The following is a 22,847-nucleotide window of genomic DNA, read 5'->3' as shown; positions in this document are numbered from 1 at the left end:
TAAAAGAAAGTAATTGTATCCTTATTGAAAACAAAATAATGTGCTAGCAATAAAAGCAATACCGGTATTTACATGATTGTTAAAATAACAGAACTGATACTATGAGGAGTACCATTTTCTCAGAGGTTAACAAATATATATATTTTTTACCACCTTACACACCTGTCAGAATGACTAATATTAACAACTCAGGCAACAACAGATGTTGGCGAGGATGCGGAGAAAGAGGATCTCTTTTTGCATTGTTGGTGGGAATGGAAGTTGGTGCAGCCACTCTGGAAACAGTATGGAGGTTCCTCAAAAAATTAAAAATAGAACTACCCTATAATCCAGCAATTGCACTCCTAGGTATTTATCCAAGGGATACAGGTGTGCTGTTTCAAAGGGACATATGCACCCCCATGTTTATAGCAGCACTATCAATAATAGCCAAAGTGTGGAAAGAGCCCAAATGTCCATAGATAGATGAATGGTTATATACAATTGAGCAAATTATCTCTGACAGAAAATAATTTGTCTAAAAAAAAGAAAAAAAAACTAGCTGTACTTATCTGTTTTTTCCATTTACTGAGTAATTTTAGAATGCTACTTTAATCTTTCTGAATATCAGTATCATTGAGTCCAAAATGGGGAACATATGGAAAAACTTGTGGAAACCAGATGAGGTAATCCATGTGTTAATATGGATGGTACCATATAATGTATGACATTACAGTGGCCCAACACTAATCTATCCAGTAATAGTAATTTATATTTGTAACATATTTTATTTATTAGCCATGAAACATAGAAATGAGAAGTCGAAAGACAACCAATGACAAAGTCAGTAAAAAACAAAACAAAATGAAACAAGGGAAAACAAAAGAGATATTCAGAAAAAGAGGGGGAGTCAAAAGTCAGGGAGAGCTAGAAGTAATGTCTGGAAATACATCTCACATCTCAGTTTCAAAGAAACAGTGACAGAAATGCAGGGACAAAGTCATCTCATGAAGTGAAAAACACAAAAACAGACCAAAAGAGAAGAGAATACTGTATGTTGGCTCTATACTACTTTTTCAAAGACCAGCAAGCCAAAGCCTACTTTTTCTTCTAGCCTGTTTTTTCAACTCATTTTTTTTGTTTTACAGTTTCATTTTAATTCTTCTCACTTTTTTTGAAACCACGCCAAATAAGCAATTAAAGACTTCTCTAATACTTCACAATGTGACACTACATCCTGGACAGGAACATTAGCCTCTCTCTCTTTAATTTTCTCTTCTGGGTATTAAGTATATTATTATTTACCCCTCTGGAGATAATCACTAACCTGCAGCCTAAAAGCAAAGATTATTTAAGTAAAGATTACAGAGAGTTTTATTCTCTATCCCATAATCTATCTAAGATGCACATTTTAGTCTTATAAAATGCAAACTAATAACTAAATGGTTTTTATTGTATCATTCCAAAGTTAATGGATCCTTATATTAGTAAAGATAACATATCACTGGAATATAATACTTCATTTTTCTCTTCTCTGGAAAACAGAAAACATATTTTAATAAATATCTTAATAAAACTGAATCATATCATTATATATTATATATAACATACCATATATAACTATAATTTATAAAATTGCAATTACAAATTTATAAATTATAAATTCATTTATAGTGACAAATACAGAAATATGGCATAAAACCACTGCATGCTAAAAATATGGGAAAAATTCAAAACTAAATATCGCCATTAACAAGACATCATGTTTATATAACCATTTTCCCCCACTACCACTATACATTAGTATAATACATAATTTTATTTATTTTTTTAAAACTCTCTATATAATCTAATAAAATGACTACTTGTATGGCCTATGGCAGATATATTTCAGAATTTTAAACTCTGGATGTTTTTAGATTTTTAATTTTAGAGAATTCAATGACTGAACATTTTAGCACTACACATCTCTATCTATACAAAAAGATTTGTATAGTTTGAATTCAAGTGCACATAACTAGTTGTCACCTGTCAAATCATAAAAAAGAATCAAGCCATCCCAACTCCTACTTTAATGGATTACCATGACATCACTGAGATTATGTACTGCTCTTCATAGGGTCCTTTCCATATCATGCAAATTGGGCCACCATGACATCACCAACTAGTCATTTACTGTGATTACCATCATCAGCTCTTATATACCCATACTGAACTATTTTCAATTTCACTGTCAATTATTTTATAAAAGGATGATGATTTCAAATATTTTTAAGGAACATTCCAGTTTTTGAATTCATAATCTTTTACAGTGCAGACAATTAAATTTTGACCAAAGAGGAATTATTATACCTAACTGACATCCTAAATTGGCTCTATCTATAGCAATTCACAACCATTATTTTTTAAATCCATCAGAACAGAAAAAAAAAGAGCATTTCATAAAAATACAATAATATAAAATGTTAAGTCTAGTGATTCAAATGTACCTGCTCATCCTGCTTTTTTTCATATGCAACTTTCTGAGGACTAGGTGCTGTTCTGGGAATGAAATTTTGTTTTGTAATATTTCTGTTAGAAGATAACTCTGCTGCGAAGGATGGTGGAGTAAAACTGAAATTTTCTATTCTGTTGAACTGAGGTTCAAACATTCTTTCTGAGTCCATTACTTGTGACAACTATAGGAAAAGAAGATACAACCATTCGATTTGCCAAAATATATAGACTAGAAAAGAAGAAAGTCAAATAGAAGTAGAAAAGGTCATGGACTGCAGAAGAAGTTCCAAGGAAAAGTAAGTCATCAGTAATTAACAAGACTTCTTAAGACGAGAGAGGCTAAGACACGATAGGTTATCAACTAAAATTGTACTTAAGAGCTCCTTTCCGTCTGCCTTTCTTACTACTGATCCACCCTCAAGTTTCATGCCATCTCCAAGTGACAGGAAATTTGAGCTTCACTGACCCACAATTCAGGTAAAAAGATTTCCAAAAGATTTTGGTATCACTGCCATTCTCTGATGTAGTTTAATTTTGGCAATTCAAAGCAAAGAAAGATAATAATGTAGCATTAAACTTTAAAATTTCAAGCTTTAATCACAAGCTATAGATTTTCTAATTGATTAAAATTTTATTTAGTAAAAAAATCATTTGCAATACATTGAAAAAAATAATCTTGAGATCAGTGGAAATATTGAAAATAATTTGATATAAAATAATCCAGTCACTATGCTAGAAGAGAGGAATTTCTCAGCTTATCATATTAACCCAAATCAGGAATCCCCAAATGAATTATCCTTTGTAGCTCATCAGTAACAAGGAAAATCAACTGTTATATACACAGAGGCCTAATCTACATTACTAGAACTCCAAAGGGTTCCTCATAAACAATCAGTTAAAATATTCTTAAGGTATAATTTTCTTATATTGAAAACTTTAGGGGCGCCTGGGTGGCTCCGTTGGTTAAGCATCCGACTTCGGCTCAGGTCATGATCTCACGGTTCCTGAGTTCAAGCCCCACATCAGGTTCTGTGCTGACAGCTCAGAGCCTGGAGCCTGCTTTGGATTCTGTGTCTCCCTCTCTCTCTCTGCTCCTCCCCCGCTTATGCTCTGTCTCTCTCTCTCTCCTTCAAAAATAAAAAATAAAAATAAAATTAAAAAAAAAATTTTTTTAAATAATTTAAAAGACTGTAAACAAAATTTTAAAGGACAATTTTCTCTGATATTTGAAAAATTTATATCATTTGGTGGTATGTTACAATTGTTAAAGTAATTTAAAAATTTTTGTTTTAAATCTCACCTGAACTGGGGCAAGTTCTTTCTTGTTGCCTAGTCTTTGATAGTACATACAAATGAAAAGAAAATGTTAAGGTTAAAAAAAATAGCTGGCAATAAACTTATCTTTTTCTATATATTTAAAATGCATACAGTTGTATACAAATACACAAAAACATATAGAACTCTAAATCATTCTCTAATTTTATAAAAATTATATTATTACTCAAGAGACATTTTTAGGATAAGGAAAGTCAAACTACACATATAAAATACATAGTATAAACATTAGCTCATTTGATAAAGGTCTTAATAGTTTAATAATACTGTTAACAGCCAAACCAAAAAAAAACAGCTAGAAGAATAAGTCCTTCGTACATTTTCCAATGAATAAAACAGTACTGATAATGACCTGTTTAAATGCCTAAATAATATACAACCTAGATAAAACCTACTTGTTTTCTACATCATCAATGCAGAGCTTAGATGGTATATAGTGAGGTGACATTGGAAGTTCTAAATCATGCTTTCTTAAGGGCATTTTTATATCTCTATGCATATTCACATGGGTTGGTTTTCTCACAGTTTCTATAATGAAAAAAATTATAATTATAAGAAATAAGAATAAAATCTTTTAAAAACAATGTTTGATATACAATGTTCATTAAATAAATGTACATCTTAGAAATCTACTAAAACTACCTATATTCTGTATGTACTAGAAGTCATTACAGCACTAAAAACTGTCATAAATAATTCAAATCACCTCTTTTTCATCATGTTACATAGTCCTCATAAAAAGGGCCATAATAATTCAGTTCTATTGTTTTCTTCTCCCAAAACTTCCTTGACCCCCAAACTATATCAGATGTTATGTAATACATGTCCATACCACTACATATGTTCTCTATTATAGCACTTACAGCAGTTTATTGTACTTCATTAACTCTATCTCTCTTAATAGATTTTTTTAAGTAGGCTCCACTGCAGGGCTTGACCTCACAACTGTGAGATCATGACCTGAGCCAAAAATCAAGAGTCAGTCACTCATGGGGCACTTGGGTGGCCTAGTCGGTTAATCATACTCAACTTACTGAGCATTCAGGTGCCCCTAGATTTTTAAACTTGATGGAAACATAAGCCTTTTCTCTCCTTATACAAGATATCACAATTTGGTCTGCTCAGTACTTTTAACTACTTTCCTTTTCTGAAAAATGCTTTTTACATACACACCAGCTATATGGTTTTCATAGAGAACTTCCTATCTTCATATAAAACCCTGTCTCTAGAAAAATAATTGATTTAGGGTCAGCCATCTGACCCAAGATGAATCAATAATAGCATCACATCCTTGTGGTTATAAATAATTGTTCCAGTGCGAGGACCTGGCACCAAAAGGGCAAGGTAGTATCCTTTCAGTAAAATTTTAAAACTCAGAACCAAGAAACAACTCTCAGTGTTTCCCTTGTGGCAAAACAGGAGAGATGAACAATATTACTTTTTTAAGGTCAAGTTTTAGGCCTAAATGAAAAAGACAACCTGAGAGAATTAAGTTAATATCTAAAATGAGAAAAAAATCTTGATGATATTCAAGTCCCTGATTCTAGCAGTGGCCCAGCGGCACCAATGCCCTTTCTTTTAGTAAACAGTCTTAATCCATTCAGGCTGCACTAACACAATGCCATAGATTAGATGGTTATAAACAACAGAAATTAATTTCTCAGGCTGGAAAACAAAAAAACTGGCTGGAAAACTGGAAAACAAAATCAAAATTTTCTCAGATTCAGGGTCTGGTGAGAGCCTCAGTCCTGGTTCAGCGAAAGCTGTCTCTTCACTGTGTCCTCACACAGTGAAAGAAGCAAGAACTCCTCTCTGGGGTCTCCTTTTAAAAGCACTAATTTCATTCATGAGGGCTCCAACATCATGACCTAATCACTTTCTAAAGGTCCCCCTCCTAATACCATCACTAATAAACTTTTGCTTTTGTAGGGAAGGAAAAATATGTTTTTCCTCTACTCTTCTAAATTCTCAGCTAGGGACTCTATAACAGAAGACAAATTAATAAATAAACTTCATACAAATGAAGAGTTTTATTAAATAAATCTATTGAATAAATTTTAAATGGAAAACTTTATAAGGAAATAGAGACCCAAGTAAGTGGTTAAACCTGAGTACGTTTATACTAGGTTTGATGAAGAGTGGAAAGTAGTGGGAAAATGTGATTGAACAAAAAAGGGTATGAACTAAGTGAAGCATAATAAATGTTCCTCAAAAACAGCAAGGCTTGTTTGTTCAGATTGTTCTCGGCGTCCCTCTGTCTTGGAGATAAAGATGTTCCTTTCCTCAAGGTATAGGGAGGACAGTTCTCAAATGAGAATCCTTCCTGTTTCTCTGCTGCTTCTCAAATTCCTTCTGCTTAGAATAGTCAGTATGCCAAGGTGCCTTATTTTTGGGCAGTGTGCCCTGACCCCATCACTTTCTATTCTATTCCTAGCATCCAATATACTACTTAGGGTAAGTACTCAATAAACATGTTGAATATATAAATGAAAAGAAAGTGAAGGAGAAAGGAAATATATGAAGGTAAATAAATCACTGGACAGCCTCATGAAAAAGAAACTGGTCCCCTATCTTACACCATACACAAATTCACCTCAAGATGGGTTAAAAAGTTCAACATATGACCTAAAACCATAAACCTCCTAGAAGAAAACATAAGAGGTAAGTTCCTTGACATCAGTCTTGGCGATGATTTTTTTTTGGATTTGACACCAAAAGCAAACAAACATGTGAAACTATATCAAACTAAAAAGCATGGAGCTAATCAGGGCACCTGGATAGCTCAGTCAGTTGAGCCTCCAACTTTGGCTCAGGTCACAATCTCGTGGTTCGTGGGTTCAGGTTCAGCATTGGGCTCTGTGCTGACAGCTTAGAGCCTGGAACGCGCTTCAGAGTCTGTGTCTTCCTCTCCCTCTCTCTCCCTCTCTCTGCCCCTCCCCTGCTCACGCTCTGTCTCTCTCTCTCTCTCAAAAATAAACATTTAAAAAAATTAAAAAGCATGGAGCTAAAATGTACTATGTTAAGTGAAATAAGTCAGAGAAAGACAAATACCATATGATTTGACTCATATGCGGAATTTAAGAAATAAAACAGATCAACATATGAGAAGGGAGGGAGGAAGAAGAGAGAAGGAAACAAACTACAAGAGACTCTTAACAATAGAGAACTGAGGGTAGATGGAGGGATGTGGGTGAATAATGGGTATTAAGGAGGGCACTTGTGATGAGCACTGGGTGTTATATGATGAACTCTACTCCTGGAAACAATATTGCACTGTATGTTAACTAAAATTTAAATAAAAACAAACAGACAACAAAAAACGAAAAATCTTCCGCACAGCAAAAAAAATCTTTCCCAAAATGAAAATACAAACTATGGAATGGGAGAATATATTTGCAAATCATTTATCTGATAAGGTTCAATATGCAAAATATATAATGAACTCATACAACTCTTAGCCAAAAATCAACAAGCTAATTTTGTAAATGGGCAGTGAAACTGAATAGACATTTTTCCAAAGAAGACATACAAATGGTCCACAGGTACATGAAAAGATGCTCAACATCACTCATCTTCAGGGAGATGCATATCAAAACCACAATGAGATATCAACCCATACCTGTTAGAATGGCTATCATCAAAAAGGCAAGAGATAAACAAGTGCCAGCAAGGATGTAGAAAAAGAGAACTCTTGCATGCTGTTGGTAGGAATGTAAATGGATGGAGCTACTACAGTGAACATAATGTATGTTCCTCAAAAAATTAAAAGTAGAACTACCATAGGACTCAGGAATCCCACTTCTGAGTATATATTGAAAGGAAATGAAAAGAGCATCATATGGAGATACCTGCACTCCCATGTTCACAGAAACATTATTCACAATAGCCATGATATGGAAATAGGTTGAGTGTGTGTCAGTGGATGAATGGGTAAAGAAGATGTGGTATACACATATGACAAAATATTCTTCAGCCATGAAAATGAAGGAAATCCTGCCATTTGTGACAACTTGGGTGGACCGTAAAGGCATGGTAACTGAAATAAGCTAGAGAAAGACAAATAATGCATGGTATCACTTACATATGGAATCTAAAAAAAAAAAAAAAAAAAAAAAAAAAAGTCAAATTCATAGAAATGGAGTAGAAAAGTGGATGCTGGGGGCTAGGGACTGTGGAGTAGGGGAAATACAGGTTTGCAGAGGGTGCAAACTTTCAGCTATAAAATGAGTAAACATCATTGACTGTGGCCGATAACACTGTATTACGTTAAGTGAAGAAAAAGAAGGTAAATAAATCAATCAGATTTACAACAAAAAATTTTATTGCTAAAATCCATAAATAATATATTTACTTTTAAAGTATAACTAAATTTCCTTGTGTAAACCGTCATCTGCAGAGTAAGATACAAAAATGGCAGAGAAAGGAAAAGAGGATATACTAACAGTAGTTATAAGCAATTTCTATCCTCCTTTATGAACAGTCTTATTTCTTAGGCTCTCATTTTAGCACATATCTTGAAGATTAAATATCACACACAAGTTCCCTTGAGACAAAAATATACTCTGTCTAAACTTTTTATTTACTTGAAGACTCTAAACATAGGCAAATGAACTTTGTTTTGAAGTATTAGACTACTATAGTTAACGTTCTAAGAATGCCTAAGAAATTATTCAAGTTGTGATATATGAAACTAATCATTAATGGAAAAACCTTCTTCAGTGCCTCCTTTCAAACAAATTCTCTAAATACTGTAAGACAGTAAAGACATTCATTCCCTTAGCTCTTTAGCTAACTTTGGTAACTATCTGCTTAAGCAGACTAATGTAGTAACTAAAACAACTGCAATATAATGTTTGACCATACCTTATAAAGTTAATTTTATATAACACATAACTTAAAAATATGAAGCCACAAAAGATTTTAAGAATTAACAAAAGTACTAATTTATACTTTGAGTTCTAAAGTTACAATTTTATTAGAAAACTGAATGTTACGATTACATTAGAGTCAAAACAAAATGCTAATGAAAAGACTTACCAGGTGTTTTCTTCTGGCAAGATATGTGATTTACCATATACAAGTTAAGGAGGTCTAAACTGACAGTGGAATTTTTGACAGGGGATAAAACCCCCAGTAATTTCATTTTTGATTTTAACCTTTTCTTTTCAAAATATTCCTAAAACAATTAAAAATAAAAGTTATTACAATAGCCATATGGTTTTAGGCAGAATCATAAAAATAAAAAAGCAATAATGCTATTAAATAGTTGACTTGACATTTTTATATTTTTGATACCCCCTTTATATGTTTACATATAAACTGAAATCAATCATGATGACTTATAATTTGCCCAAAGACTCTTAATTTCACAGCCTCTTAAAATCTTTCTTTTGTTAAACATAATGACTTTAAAACAGAGCCATTCCCCGGTATCAAAAGATTAAAAATTATATGAAATGTAGAAAGTTGCCAATTTAATTCCCTTTGTTATCCTTCCATGACTCCTACTTTGCCATTAGCAACGGTTGTACTGTGGAGTGGACTGAGAAGTGAATGGGAGATAAGAGTGAAGAGGCATAGCAGGAAAGGGAAAGGACCCAGAAAGGGAGCAAAAATTGTTTTAATAGGGGAAAATTAAGTATGTTTGAGTATCAGTGTAAAGCCTCCAGCTGACAGTGACTGGTTGAGGATATAAGAAAGAGAAGAATTAATTGATGCCATGAAGTCCCTGAGAAAGATGGAATCCAGACTGCAGATTCCTTTGACTAGAGGAAACTACAGTACTTCCACAGTCACAGAAGGGAAAGATTTAGTGAAGATATAAGATAGTTTACAGAACTGGTAGTAGAAATCTGAGATAATTCTCATGATACCTTCTATTTCCTCTAAAATATAAGACAAAGTCATCTAATGAGTATGAAAGGATTAAAAAATAGAGCTGGGAAAGAGTACTTTGGGGAAGTATGACTTTGAAAATGTCATACATTTCCTTTAAAAGAAAAGAAGCCTAACTAGAGATCAACACTTTGGGGGAGGGCCATATGTCTTTTCCTTTCTTATAAATATTCACAAGAATGATCCAGAGTTAGAATATTAAAAAAAAAAAAAAAATCTGGAGACAGACTATATTCATGGTTTATTTACTGAATGTCTACGTTATTGCTTGTCACAATTCCAGGCACAGGCGATATAAAATAAACAAAAGTAATAAAATTCCTCTTCTGATGAATATATATTAATGAAGGTGAGGGACGACAGAACAAACTTATAACTAAATACGAGATTATGAAAGAGAAGAGTGAGGACTCAAAAAGGGTCCTGGAGAGAAAGTAACTAGAGAGTGGGGAGCTACTTAGATGCTGAGATCAGAGAAAAACAATGTTAAGAGGAGATATTTTGGCTGAAACACAAATGTTGATAAGCTAGGCATGCAAATATCTTGAGGAGGAATATTCCAGACAAAGAGAAGAATGGCAGAAAGAAGTTCAGTGTAGCTAAAACACAATGAATAACAGGGTGAGTAGTAAGAAAGTCAGAGAAGTAGGGAAGGTGTAAATCCTTCAGGTCCTTTTCGGCTATGGTTAAATCAGTATTACTCTAAAAGCAGTGGTGTGCTGCTGGGAGTTGTTTAGAGGTTGGCTGAAGGTCCTCAGGTGGAGCGATCACATCGCACAATCGCACAAACAGATTTACCATGCGGACAAATACAACAAGGAGGAGTTCCAGTACAGCATGCCATGTTGCCCAAGGGCATAGCCACGCCAGTCTCAAGCACATTTGATAGCTGAATCTGAACTTGGAGGCATCTTGGCTTTCAGCAGAGTCAGGGATGGGTCCATTATATGATCCATGAACCAGAACCTCACATCTTGTTCTGGAGGACACTGACCAAGAAGCCAAAGAAATGAAGCTAACATCTTTCTGATAACATTATTATGTTACTTTCTTGTTTCTCCCTTTGATATTGAAAGGATATTCAGACTGTTTGAATGTGCTGGTGACTGCTCTGCTTCAAGTGAGCAGAGCCAACAGCACCATGGCCCAGCCAGATGAGTGCTATTTGGGCTGCAGCCTTGGCTGAGTGCGACCCCAGAAGCCATGCAGAGCTCTGTACCCAGCAGAATACACTTGGTAGATGGAGGAAGCAACTAATCTAAGAATAAGGTCATGGCTATTACAGGGACTGTGTAAACTTGCTCTTTTGTTTTTTCTGCCAAGTATTGTATGTATGGTGTTTTATGTTTCATTGTATTGGAAACTTTCCATTTTACTCAAGAAATCTGTTCCATGTTACCTTGATAAAAGAGGAAGTTTTTATAATATAAAAAATTTAAAAAATAATAAAATAAAAGCAGTGAAAAACAACTGAAGCTTTTAAGCAGGAGGATGACAAATTCTGATTTGTGCTTTTAAAAGATCATACTAACTGCTACATGAAGAACAGACTACAAAGGAATGAAAGATAAAACAGAAAAAAATTGGTAAGTTCAATTACATTAGAATTAGTAACTTTCCTTCAAAGACAGCATTAAGAAAAGAAAAATAAAAGCTACAGAGTACACATATAACCAACAAAAAATTCTAAATATATAAAGACAATAAGCAAAAGACCAACACCACTAAAAAAAATGTAAAAAAAATACTTGGAGAAGTACTTCACAAAAGAGGAAACACGGATGAAAAGATAACCTTATTAGTAGTCCAGAAAATACAAGTTAAATTTATAGTGAGACATCATCTAAGTTAATAACTATCCTGCTTTTATTATAATCACTCCCTTGCTTTTTAAATTTTATGAGCTTTGAACATATTTTTTTTCTGTTTTGGAACTTTTGGCAAACAGAATGCTACTGCTTACATTCTGTGACTTGTGACATTTGTTCAAAATTATGTTTGGGGGAGTCATCTACATTAATTCTATGTAGTTGATACATTTTCACTGCTGTACCATTACTTGGGTATCCCACAATTCAACCATTCTACTGCTAATGGACATTTGGATGGTCTCCTTCCCTCCCCAGGCTCTCACCCTTCTCTTTTGCCTTCTCCTCTTTTTGCTACGTAACAAAGATCCAAACAAGCTTGTATATGTCTCAAAGTACACATGTGGAAGAGTTTCTCTTGAATATACACTACTCAGTTGTAAGATACATACATGCTCAACTTTATATAATAAAATCAATGTAAGAAAAAGAACTAATAAAAGAGTTAGGAGACAGGTTCTAAGACCATCATAATACTCTAGGCAATAAACGATATGAATTGGGGTACTGATAGCACATGTAGTGAGAAGTGATCAGACATGGGATATATGTTGGAGCTAGAATCAACAATGATCTTTAAGTCTCTACCTGAGCAAAATGGTTGGCTATACAAGCTATCTATAAACAGAGAAAACTGGATAGTCTTTTAGTTACTTAGGTGAATTTATTAACCTTCGAAAAATATTTCAGAAGATCACTGTTCTCATAATGCTGATATAAATAAAAATATATTTTTTTTTACCTTTTGCTTTCTCCTTTCCTGCTTGATCAGAACCCTGGTACTGAAAAAAGAAGCAAAACAAAAAAATATAATGGTTAAAAAAATAGTGTCTTAAATGATTGCCATTTTGGCTGAAGACTTGAAATTAACATCGAAAAGTATAGTAACAATTATATTATTTTTTGAAAAGAAAACTATGAAAATGTTATTTATAGCATATACTACTTCAAAAAATTTTCTTAGAAAATTCAAGAATAAAGACTAACCTCTAATAAATAAAAAACATTAAAAAATCTGAATTATAAAATCAATATAAGCAAAGAGAAAGCAATGCATTGGAAAAGATGTATCCCTGAAACATTCTCATCTGATAGCAATATTCTTGGTCAAAACTGCTATTTTCTTGCCTTTCCTTGTATTTCAATATTCTACTAAAATCGAGAGGGATTAGAGAGAAGATCAAAATCCATATAGGATCTGAGGAAATGTTAAGTTTATTATTAGAGCAACCTGAGTTATATTAATGTATCAGCTAAGTGTTTTTGAAATCATCTAACTTCTTTAAAAAAAAAAATAGCTAGTCATTATAGATGCACCTTATACCTATGATCTTTGTGCTAAACACTGCACTAAATCCCAGTGAAAGTACAGTATTTAACAGTTACCAAAATATTTGCTCTCTTAGTAATACTGGAATGCTATAAAACATTCATGACAATACAAGCAGATCTGCACAATATAGTTTTTTTTCAATATATGAAATTTATTGTCAAATTGGTTTCCATACAACACCCAGTGCTCATCCCAAAAGGTGCCCTCCTCAATACCCATCACCCACCCCCCCCTCCCTCCCACCCTCCATAAACCCTCAGTTTGTTCTCAGTTTTTAACAGTCTCTTATGCTTTGGCTCTCTCCCACTCTAACCTCCTTTTTTTTTTTCCTTACCATTTCCTTTCCCCCATGGGTTTCTGATAAGTTTCTCAGGATCCACATAACAGTGAAAACACATGGTATCTGTCTTTCTCTGTATGGCTTATTTCACTTAGCATCACACTCTCCAGTTCCATCCATGTTGCTACAAAGGGCCATATTTCATTCTTTCTCATTGCCACGTAGTACTCCATTGTGTATATAAACCACAATTTCTTTATCCATTCATCAGTTGATGGACATTTAGCCTCTTTCCATAATTTGGCTATTGTTGAGAGTGCTGCTATAAACATTGGGGTACAAGTGCCCCTATGCATCAGTACTCCTGTATCCCTTGGATAAATTCCTAGCAGTGCTATTGCTGGGTCATAGGGTAGGTCTATTTTTAGTTTTTTGAGGAACCTCCACACTGTTTTCCAGAGAGGCTGCACCAATTTGCATTCCCACCAACAGTGCAAGAGGGTTCCCGTTTCTCCACATCCTCTCCAGCATCTAGAGTCTCCTGATTTGTTCATTTTGGCCACTCTGACTGGCATGAGGTGATATCTGAGTGTGGTTTTGATTTGTATTTCCCTGATGAGGAATGACGTTGAGCATCTTTTCATGTGCCTGTTGGCCATCCGGATGTCTTCTTTAGAGAAGTGTCTATTCATGTTTTCTGCCCATTTCTTCACTGGGTTATTTGTTTTTCGGGTGTGGAGTTTGGTGAGCTCTTTATAGATTTTGGATACTAGCCCTTTGTCTGATATGTCATTTGCAAGTATCTTTTCCCATTCTGTTGGTTGTCTTTTAATTTTTTTTGGTTGTTTTCTTTGCTGTGCAGAAGCTTTTTATCTTCATAAGGTCCCAAGAAGGTTCATTTTTGCTTTTAATTCCCTTGCCTTTGGGGATGTGTCGAGTAAGAGATTGCTACGGCTGAGGTCAGAGAGGTCTTTTCCTGCTCTCTCCTCTAGGGTTTTGATGGTTTCCTGTCTCACATTCAGGTCCTTTATCCATTTTGAGTTTATTTTTGTGAATGGTGTGAGAAAGTGGTCTAGTTTCAATCTTCTGCATGTTGCTGTCCAGTTCTCCCAGCACATTTGTTAAAGAGACTGTCTTTTTTCCATTGGATGTTCTTTCCAGCTTTGTCAAAGATTAGTTGGCCATATGTTTGAGGGTCTAGTTCTAGGGTTTCTATTCTTTTCCATTGTTCTATGTGTCTGTTTTTTTGCCATGCACAATATAGCTTTTAGATATACATGAAACTATGGTCTCAAATTTTCAAGATTTGTGCAAGAATTGTAAGTAAAATAATCAAATGTATCTTAGCTATATGAAATAACATGAAAATAATACCTAATAACGAGTACCATATATCTTACCACTCTAATACTTCAAATACTTTATATGTATAAACTCATTTAATCTTCACAGCAATTCCATAAAATTGTATCTATTTTTATCCCCATTTTACTGATGGAGAAACTAAGACACAAAAAGGTTAAGTAACTTACCCAAGGTCACACTGCTAGTAAGTGGTAGAACCAGGATTCAAATACAAGAATTCTGAGTGTGAAGTTTTTAACCAGTACACTACACTACTTTCCAAGTATGTCGACTGTGAATACATCACAAAGCCGTTCGTTTTTCCAAATGAAAATTTTCCAAATTTTCATAAACTACATGAATGACAGTTACTGAATACCCTCATACTTTGCCATTTATTGGACTTGTTCTTTAGCATATTTCCCAATAGCTATGTGTTCATTGACCAGTTTAAGTTCATTGATCAAAGAATCCAATCTATTCTGTTCTATGCAGCAAAAGTGTACTGCTGGCATTCAAATTTTAGGGGAAAAAAGGAAAATAAATTACATTTCACTGGCATCTCAAATGCTAAGTTTAGATAAGACCAGAGAGATTAGTTTATTCTCCATCATTTTAAAATTTACAAAAACTTGCACAGAGTACAAAGAGACTTTTAAAGTTCAGAAATATAAAAAGTATGACAGAGCCAGCAATATTAAGCATTTCAGATTATAAACAGATAATAAAAAGAAATATCAATTCTATCAGCAGTTCTCACATTATGAAAATCAGCAGAATTAGGGACAAGCCAAAATCTAAATACAGTCTTTATATATGCATAGATCAAGTGCTTTTATTCCAGGTTGATTTTCCATTATCCAGGACACTTCTTATGGCTCTCACCAAATTCTTTGTACTACACAATCCCCATCACTATGTGCCTAAGAAAAGTGCATTAGGAACTCAAGACTAGCTCCTAGATCAGCCTACTAATCCACTAATCACTAGACCATAATGAGAGTGAAAAAGGATCCTGATGTAGAAGTCAAAGGTAATTTCTTAAATAGGACATTTTAGATTGTTATAAAGGAAACCAATGCTACCCAACAGTGTCTAAATGTTTTACTGAATATAATCACTCTCAATGAGGTGCACTAAAGAAAAAAACATCGCATCAATTAGGATTCTTGGTTACAAGAAACTGAAAGCCCCTTTGGTTAAACAGAAAATAAATGTATTAGAAGGAAGCTGGGTAGCCAACAGACCTGGCAAGAAGGCTGAGAAAGCAAGTTTGGCAACCAGTAGGAAGAAGAAATCGAGGCTGTTGTGAGGTCATAGTAAAAAATCATGCCATAATTAGTTTCATAGGACATCACTGCTGACATGGTGAACCCTGGACACCACTGACTATACCACTGTCACCAAAAACCCAAGTTTGGCTGCCTGTCACTTGAAAAGCCAATACTCAAGAGCTTTGATTGGAAAGGAATTTGAGCTTTATTCAGGAGGCTGGCCACCTGGGAAGAAGGCAGACTCCTGTGCAAAAACCAACTCCAAGGTTTCTGCCTGACCCAAAGATTTTTAAAGGAACTTTAGGGCAGTTAATCAGTAAAAGAAAAAAAACCTACGACTATCTGGTCAATTAATCTTTGACAAAGCAGGAAAGAATATGCAATGGAAAAAAGACAGTCTCTTCAAAAAATAGTGTTGGAAACTAGACAGCAATGTACAAAAGAACAAAACTGGGGGTGCCTGGCTGGTTTGGTCAGTACATCATGTGACTCTTGATCTCACGGTCAGGGGTTTAAGCCCCATTTAGGCATGGAGACTACCAAAAAAAAAAAAAAAAAAAAAGAGCTAAAAAAATACAAAATTGGACCACTTTCTTACACTGTACACAAAACAAATTCAAAATGGATAAAGACCTAAATGTGAGACAGGAAAACATCAAAACCCTAGAGCAGAACAAAGGCAGCAACCTCTTTCACATCAGTCATAGCAACTTTTTACTAGATATGCCTCTTGAGGCAAGAGAAACAAAAGCAAAAATATATTGGGACTTCATTAAAATAAAAAGCTTCTGCACAGCAAAGGAAACAATCAACAAAACTAAAAGGTAACCTATAGAATGGGAGAACATATTCACAAATGACGTATCTGATAAAAGGTTAGTATCCAAACCTATAAAGAACCTATCAAATTCAACACCCAAAAAACAAATGATCTGGTTAAAATATTGGACAGAAGACATGAATAGACATTTTTCCAAGGAAGACATACAGATGGCCAACAGACACACGGAAAGATGCTCAACATCACTCATCATCAGGGAAATTTAAATCAATATTACAATGAGATAACAACTCACACCTGTCAAAACGGCTAAAATAAAGGACATAAAAAACAACAGGTTTTGGTGAGGATGTGGAGAAAGGAGAACCCTCCTGCACTGGTGGTGGAAATGCAAACTGGCCCAGTTACTGTGGAAAATGATATGGAGGTTCCTCAAAAAGTTAAAAATAGAACTACCCTATAACCCAGCATTTGCACTACTAGGTATTTACCCAAAGACTACAAAAATACTAATTTGAAGGGATACATGCACCCTGATGTTTATAGCAGCATTATCGACAGTAGGCAAATTATCTAACAGCCTAAATGTCCACTGATTGATGAATGGATAAAGATGTGGTGTATGTATGTGTGTGTGGGTACACACACACACACACACACACACACACACACACACACACACAAATGGAGTATTACCCAGCCATAAAAAAGAATGAAATTTTACTATTCACAATATGTGGATGGAGCTAGAGAGTATTACACTAAGCAAAATAGAGACAGACGAACAGAAATATGATTTCACTCATACATGGAATTTAAGAAACAAATGATCATGGGTGGGGGGGGGAGGAAGAAAGAGGAAAACTGAGAAACAGGCTCTTAACTACAGAAAACAAACTAATGTTTACCAGAGCAGAGGTGGGTGGGGGGATGGATTAAATAGGTAATGTGAATTCAGGAGAGCACTTGTGAGGAGCGCTAGGTGTTTTATGGAAGTGTGGAATGACTATATTGTACACCTGAAAATAATATTACACTTTATGTTAACCAACTGGACTTTAAATAAAAACTTTAAAAAACTAGGGGCACCTGGGTGGCTCACTTGGTTGAGTGTCCAACTTTAGCTCAGGTCATGATCTCGCGACTTGTGAGTTCAAGCCCTGCATTGGGCTCTGTGCTGGCAGCTCAGAGCCTTGGAGCCTGCGTCAGATTCTATGTCTCCCTCTTTCTCTACCCCCCCCCCCATTCCTGGTCTGTCTCTGTCTCAAAAATAAATAAACATTAAAAAAAGCTTTAAAAAATTAAATTTAAAAATTAAAAAAAAATTTTTTAAATTAGTAAAAGGGGACACAGTGGTAACACTCCTTGAATGCTTACAGACTCAATGGTGCTAGCTACAAATGTCATTGTGGTGGTTGGAGGTTGTATAAGAGGGTTTAGATTCTGAGTCTTTCTAGGAAACCATGCATGATCTATAGATAGACAAAGGTTTAGTTAATCATGAGGCCTGAAGGTGCTTGCTAAAAGTTAAAGACTCTAACAGGTTGGCCAGAGGCGCCAAGGTGGCTTCACCCTCTCCACTGCTGAACAGTAAATACCTCCTTCTGGCATCAATGACATTACTGCCTCTGAAAATTCAATCCTGCTGCAGCACCTACAAGTGCCTACAACTACAATAGATGCTCTGTATTCCTTAACTGCTATTCAATATACAGGACAAGTGCATCAAAGTCTGAGCTTAGATCATATGCCCATTCCCTAGCTGCAAAACAGACTGAAACAAGTATCTGGGTTTGTTTTGTTTTGTTTTGCCAGATTCTATAGAGGAATGTGGCCTATGCCTAGCACCAAAACTCATAAGGTGGGAAATATCCCACATGCCAACAAGGGGCTCAGATGCTGGGCTGCCAAAGAGTGTAAACAGCTACTTAAAAAATGTTATACAATGAAATTAAGAAGTTAGTGACTCAAAAGTAATTTTTTATGTGGCTATGTCAGAAGTATGTGTGTGTGTGCGTGTGTGTGTGTGTGTGTGTGTGTGTGTGTGTGTGTGTTCCTAACAGTTGCATCTAATGTTCTAATGGATTTGCTTAGGTGAAAAGGTGAATATCACAATAACAATGTTATTCTTTTTTTTTTTTTTGCTCCCCAAGGGTTGAGCAAAATGGCAATATAGAAGGCTCCTGAGCTCCCCTCTTCCCAGACACACCAAACGTACCACATTCCCTCTGAAAGAGATCCAGAAACTAGCTGAGTGACTCCTACGTACTAGATAAATGAGAAAATACCCACACTGAAATGAGTAGGAAAGGCTCAGACACACTTACCATAAACACGCCCTCCCCCCAGCCATAGCACAGTGCCATATAGTGAGGAGGGAACCCCCAACTCCTAGTTTTGACCAGAGAAGCAAATGGTTTGTACTCCATATACAGCATTCCAACTCTCACCGGAGAGTCAGGTTCCTAAAAATGTAGTTCTGAAAGCCAACAGGGCCTATGTCCAGGAGACCCACAAGACATAGCAAACAAATAAGCAATTCATAATGGGCATGCAGCATTCATCACAGCTATCCCTGAGGGTTCAGCATGGAGTGAGCAGGTAAATCATCTATCTCCCAGCCTTTCCCTGAAAAAGGTTTATCTCCATATTTTAAAAGCTCCCGCCTGAGAGTCAGGCTGATAATTCCATCAGAAATTAGAAAGCCAGAGGATACCTCTCCTGCCTATTTCTAAACCGCTCCAGTTTACCAGCATCTCCTTAGAAGAGGATGCTGTGCTCCAGCCAATATAGCTGTCACCCAAAGAACAAGTCACTGGATGTCCTGACACTGATAACCAAAGGGGCTTCCACTCAAGAAACCAATAGAACATTAGTAAACAAAGAAACAATTCTTAGCCTATCACCCCAGGGCTAAGCAAGAAGTAACTAGGCAAAATCTCTTAAATCCATTATTTCTCTGAAAAAGGTTTATCTGTTTACCTTAAAAAATACTGCCCTGGGGCAAAGATCCTAATCTAGCAAGCATTAACAAGCTGCCTGTGATCTTCAGAGACCTTGGAAGACTGCAAACCTCTCTCATGCCTTCTCCCCACTCCAATGAAACCAAATCTCCAGTATCTACTAGGAAATAGCTTGTACAGCATATTTAACACCACAACTTTTATGACAGCCACCTAAAGGACTGGTCTCCAGATCACCTGATTCTAATAGTCAATGGGGTTTGCATTCACCATTCCCACAGAAATGTAGCAAACAATGAAATAGTTCTTTGGGCATAGAAAACAACCCAGAGGCTGTCCAAGGAGTCCAGCACAGCTAGAGCAAGCAAAAAAGCTCACCTCTCAGTTTTTTGTTTTGTTTTTTTCTTTTTTCCTGGAAGGAGCTTAAATACATGCATACCTCAAGGCAGTTAGCAACCAGGTGCTAACTCTATCTTACCCACTAGGACCCACCTACTACTAAGAAACAGAACAAAGGAGGCTTGGACAATAATAAAAGTTTGAGAGACAACTAGGAGGTAGAGCCTGCTGATCAAGGAGATTCAATTCCTTCATAAGACCATTCTGTCAAAACTGGGAGAAAGAGGGAAATTTAGGGAGGATCAAGGAGTAGGAAGATCCTGAGCCTACCTCTTCACACAGACATAGCAAGGCAACAATTGTATATATACAACTCACTCTACAAATGACTTGAAGACTGGCAGAACAGATCCTCCACAGCTAATGCCACACTGAGAAGGGTAGCAAGGGCAGAGTTACAGCCAGGAAAAAACCCTCTGGTGAGACAACCTACAAACAGGAAGGATATCATAGGGATGGAGGTCCTGGTGAGGAGTGAGGGAATCAAACCCCTTATCAGGCACACCCAGCCCTGCTGGGGGTCAGGATTTCAGAGTCAGGGGGGCTTTACTGCAAGAGAGCCAGAGGGATACAGGAAACTGATATTCCACTCTTAAAGAGCCAGCATACTAATCACTCAGTCCAAGACTCAGAATAAAAATAGCATATTGAAAAGCACCAGGGTTATAAATAAAAGATTTATTGACCAATTTTAGGGCATGTGCCAGACGGGCAGGGATCTGTAGAAGCTTTCTCTGGGAATAGAAATGCTGGCACAACTTTTCTTGCCCTCCTTCAACCTAGCTGGTCAGATTCTTGCAAGAGCCAGTTCCAACACTCTCTGTGTGCTCTCTATGTGCTCTCCATGTACTTTGCTAGTACCGCTGGTTCCAGCCTGGCATTCCCTTGAAATTATGCACTACCTAACCCACCTGTCCCAACAGGCACCCCTCCAAAGCAGCTCCCACCCCGCCACACCCAGCAGCCCCAGCGGAGATTAGCGCCACTCTAAAGCAGTTCTTGCCCCAGAGAAGGGGAAGTCAGGCCAAGCCACCAGCATGCCCACTGCAGTTGCAGATGGGCCTTCTCAGCCAGCCATTCCAGTGCCCAGTCTTGCCCAGCAGTGCACCCATAGCAGTCAGGGCCAATCATTGCAGACAGTTGGCTTGGGGGCCAGTCCAAACTACCAGGGAACCCACAGAAGTTACAATCACAACAGGAAGCCACATGCAGCCCATAAAGGGGATACCCCTAGAGTGCCTGGTTCTTGTAACAAGGGGTAATTGCACTACTGGGTGCCACAGGATGCCTTCTACAGAAGACCACTACTTTCAAAACCAGGAGCTGACCTCCCTAATACACAGAAACAAACATAGAATCAGAAAAAAATAAAGAGACAAAGGAATATGTTCTAAACAAAAGACCAAAACCACAGAAAACTAAACAGAGATAAGTCATCTACCTGCTAAAGAGTTCAAACTAATGGTCATAAAGATGTTCACTGAAGTTGAGGGAAGAGTGGATGAACTCAGAACTTCAACAAAGAGATAGAAAATATAAAAAGGAACCATCAAAACTAAAAAAATAACTGAAAGGAAAAATATATCACAGTGAATAACAACAGATTAAGAGAATGCAGAAGGGGCGCCTGGGTGGCTCAGTCGGTTAAGCATCCAACTTCGGCTCAGGTCATCATCTCACGGCTCGTGAGTTCAAGCCCCGGATCGGGCTCTGTGCTGACAGCTCAGAGCCTGGAGCCTGCTTCGGATTCTGTGTCTCTGCCTCTCTCTGCCCCTCCCCCACTTGTGCTCTGTCTCTCTCTCTCTCAAAAATAAATAAAATGTAAAAAAAAAAAAAAAAAAAGAGACTGCATAAAAATAGATAGCAATCTGGAAGACAGGGTAATGTAAAGCACCCAAGAACAATAACAAAAAAGAAACAAATAGAAAAAAAGGAAAAAAAAATGAGGATAGCTTAAGGAATCTCTGGAATAATATCAAGCATAATAGCATTAACATTATAAGGGTCCCAGAGAAAAAGAGAGAGACAGAATGGGGCAGAAAACTTATTTGAAGATATAATAGCTAAAAACTTCCCTAACTTGGAGAAAGAGATAGACATCCAGGTCCAGGAGGCACAGAAAGCCCAAACAAGATGAACCCAAGAAGGTCTACATAAATACAATAATTAAAATTTCAAAAGTTACAGATAAGAGAGAATCTTAAATGAAGCAAGAGCAAAGCAAATCGTTACATACAAGAGAAATCATATAAGACTATTGGCTGATTTTTCAGGAGAAACTTTGCAGACCAAAAGTAAGTACATGATATATTCAAAATAATAAAAGGAGAAAACTTATAAGAATCCTTTACCCTGTAAGATTACCCTGTAATCTTTCAGAATTAAAAGAGAGAGAGTTTCCCAAAAAAGGAGTTCATCACCACAAAGCCAGGCTTACAAAAAATATTAAGGGGACTTCTTCAAGGGAAAAAGAAAGACAAACAAAGATAAAGAAAATAATGGAAGGAAAAAAATTTCACTGGCAAAAGCAAATATATAGAAAAGACACTAGATCAATCACTATAAAGCTAGTATGAAAATCAAAAGACAAAAGCAATAAAATCAATTATATCTACAAATTAGGAAATACACAAAATAAAACATCTAAAATATGAAAAATATATTTTAGAAATAAAATCTTAAAAACCTCTAAAATATATATATAATTTGGAAAGGGCAATAAATGTGGTTATAAATGTGTTCTAACTTAAGTCACATCCAAATTAATATAGACTGTATTATACAAAGGATATTATATATAAGCCACATGATAACCAGAAACTAAAAACCTATATGAAATACACAAAGAACAAAGAGAAATAAATACAAACACCACTAGGGAAAATCAGCAATTCACAAGG

At 36.0% G+C, this 22,847-nt stretch overlaps 1 protein-coding gene and 1 pseudogene across 3 annotated transcripts in view; one reads left to right on the top strand and one right to left on the bottom strand.

Moving 5' to 3' along the window:
- Nucleotides 1-22,847, bottom strand: part of CB4H12orf40 (chromosome B4 C12orf40 homolog) — a 165,483-nt gene that overhangs the window by 45,682 nt on the left and 96,954 nt on the right. For 2 of the 3 annotated variants that reach the window (XM_015085066.3, XM_053226124.1), the window contains exons 2-6: nucleotides 12,316-12,355; nucleotides 8,848-8,986; nucleotides 4,206-4,338; nucleotides 3,776-3,809; nucleotides 2,469-2,657 (exon numbers count right to left, since the gene is read on the bottom strand). In XM_015085066.3, coding sequence (XP_014940552.1) covers nucleotides 2,469-2,657; nucleotides 3,776-3,809; nucleotides 4,206-4,338; nucleotides 8,848-8,953 — 462 coding nt within the window. In that variant the 5' untranslated portion in view covers nucleotides 8,954-8,986; nucleotides 12,316-12,355. Of the gene's footprint in view, nucleotides 1-2,468; nucleotides 2,658-3,775; nucleotides 3,810-4,205; nucleotides 4,339-6,583; nucleotides 6,681-8,847; nucleotides 8,987-12,315; nucleotides 12,356-22,847 lie in introns of those variants that run through there. The other variant, XM_053226125.1, reaches the window with a different exon arrangement.
- LOC106986917 (cyclin-dependent kinases regulatory subunit 1-like) lies at nucleotides 10,096-10,756 on the top strand (annotated as a pseudogene).

The sequence above is a fragment of the Acinonyx jubatus genome, chromosome B4 (genome assembly GCF_027475565.1).
Source record: "Acinonyx jubatus isolate Ajub_Pintada_27869175 chromosome B4, VMU_Ajub_asm_v1.0, whole genome shotgun sequence".
In the NCBI taxonomy this organism is placed as follows: domain Eukaryota; kingdom Metazoa; phylum Chordata; class Mammalia; order Carnivora; family Felidae; genus Acinonyx; species Acinonyx jubatus.
This window is presented reverse-complemented; position numbering and strand designations above follow the sequence as displayed.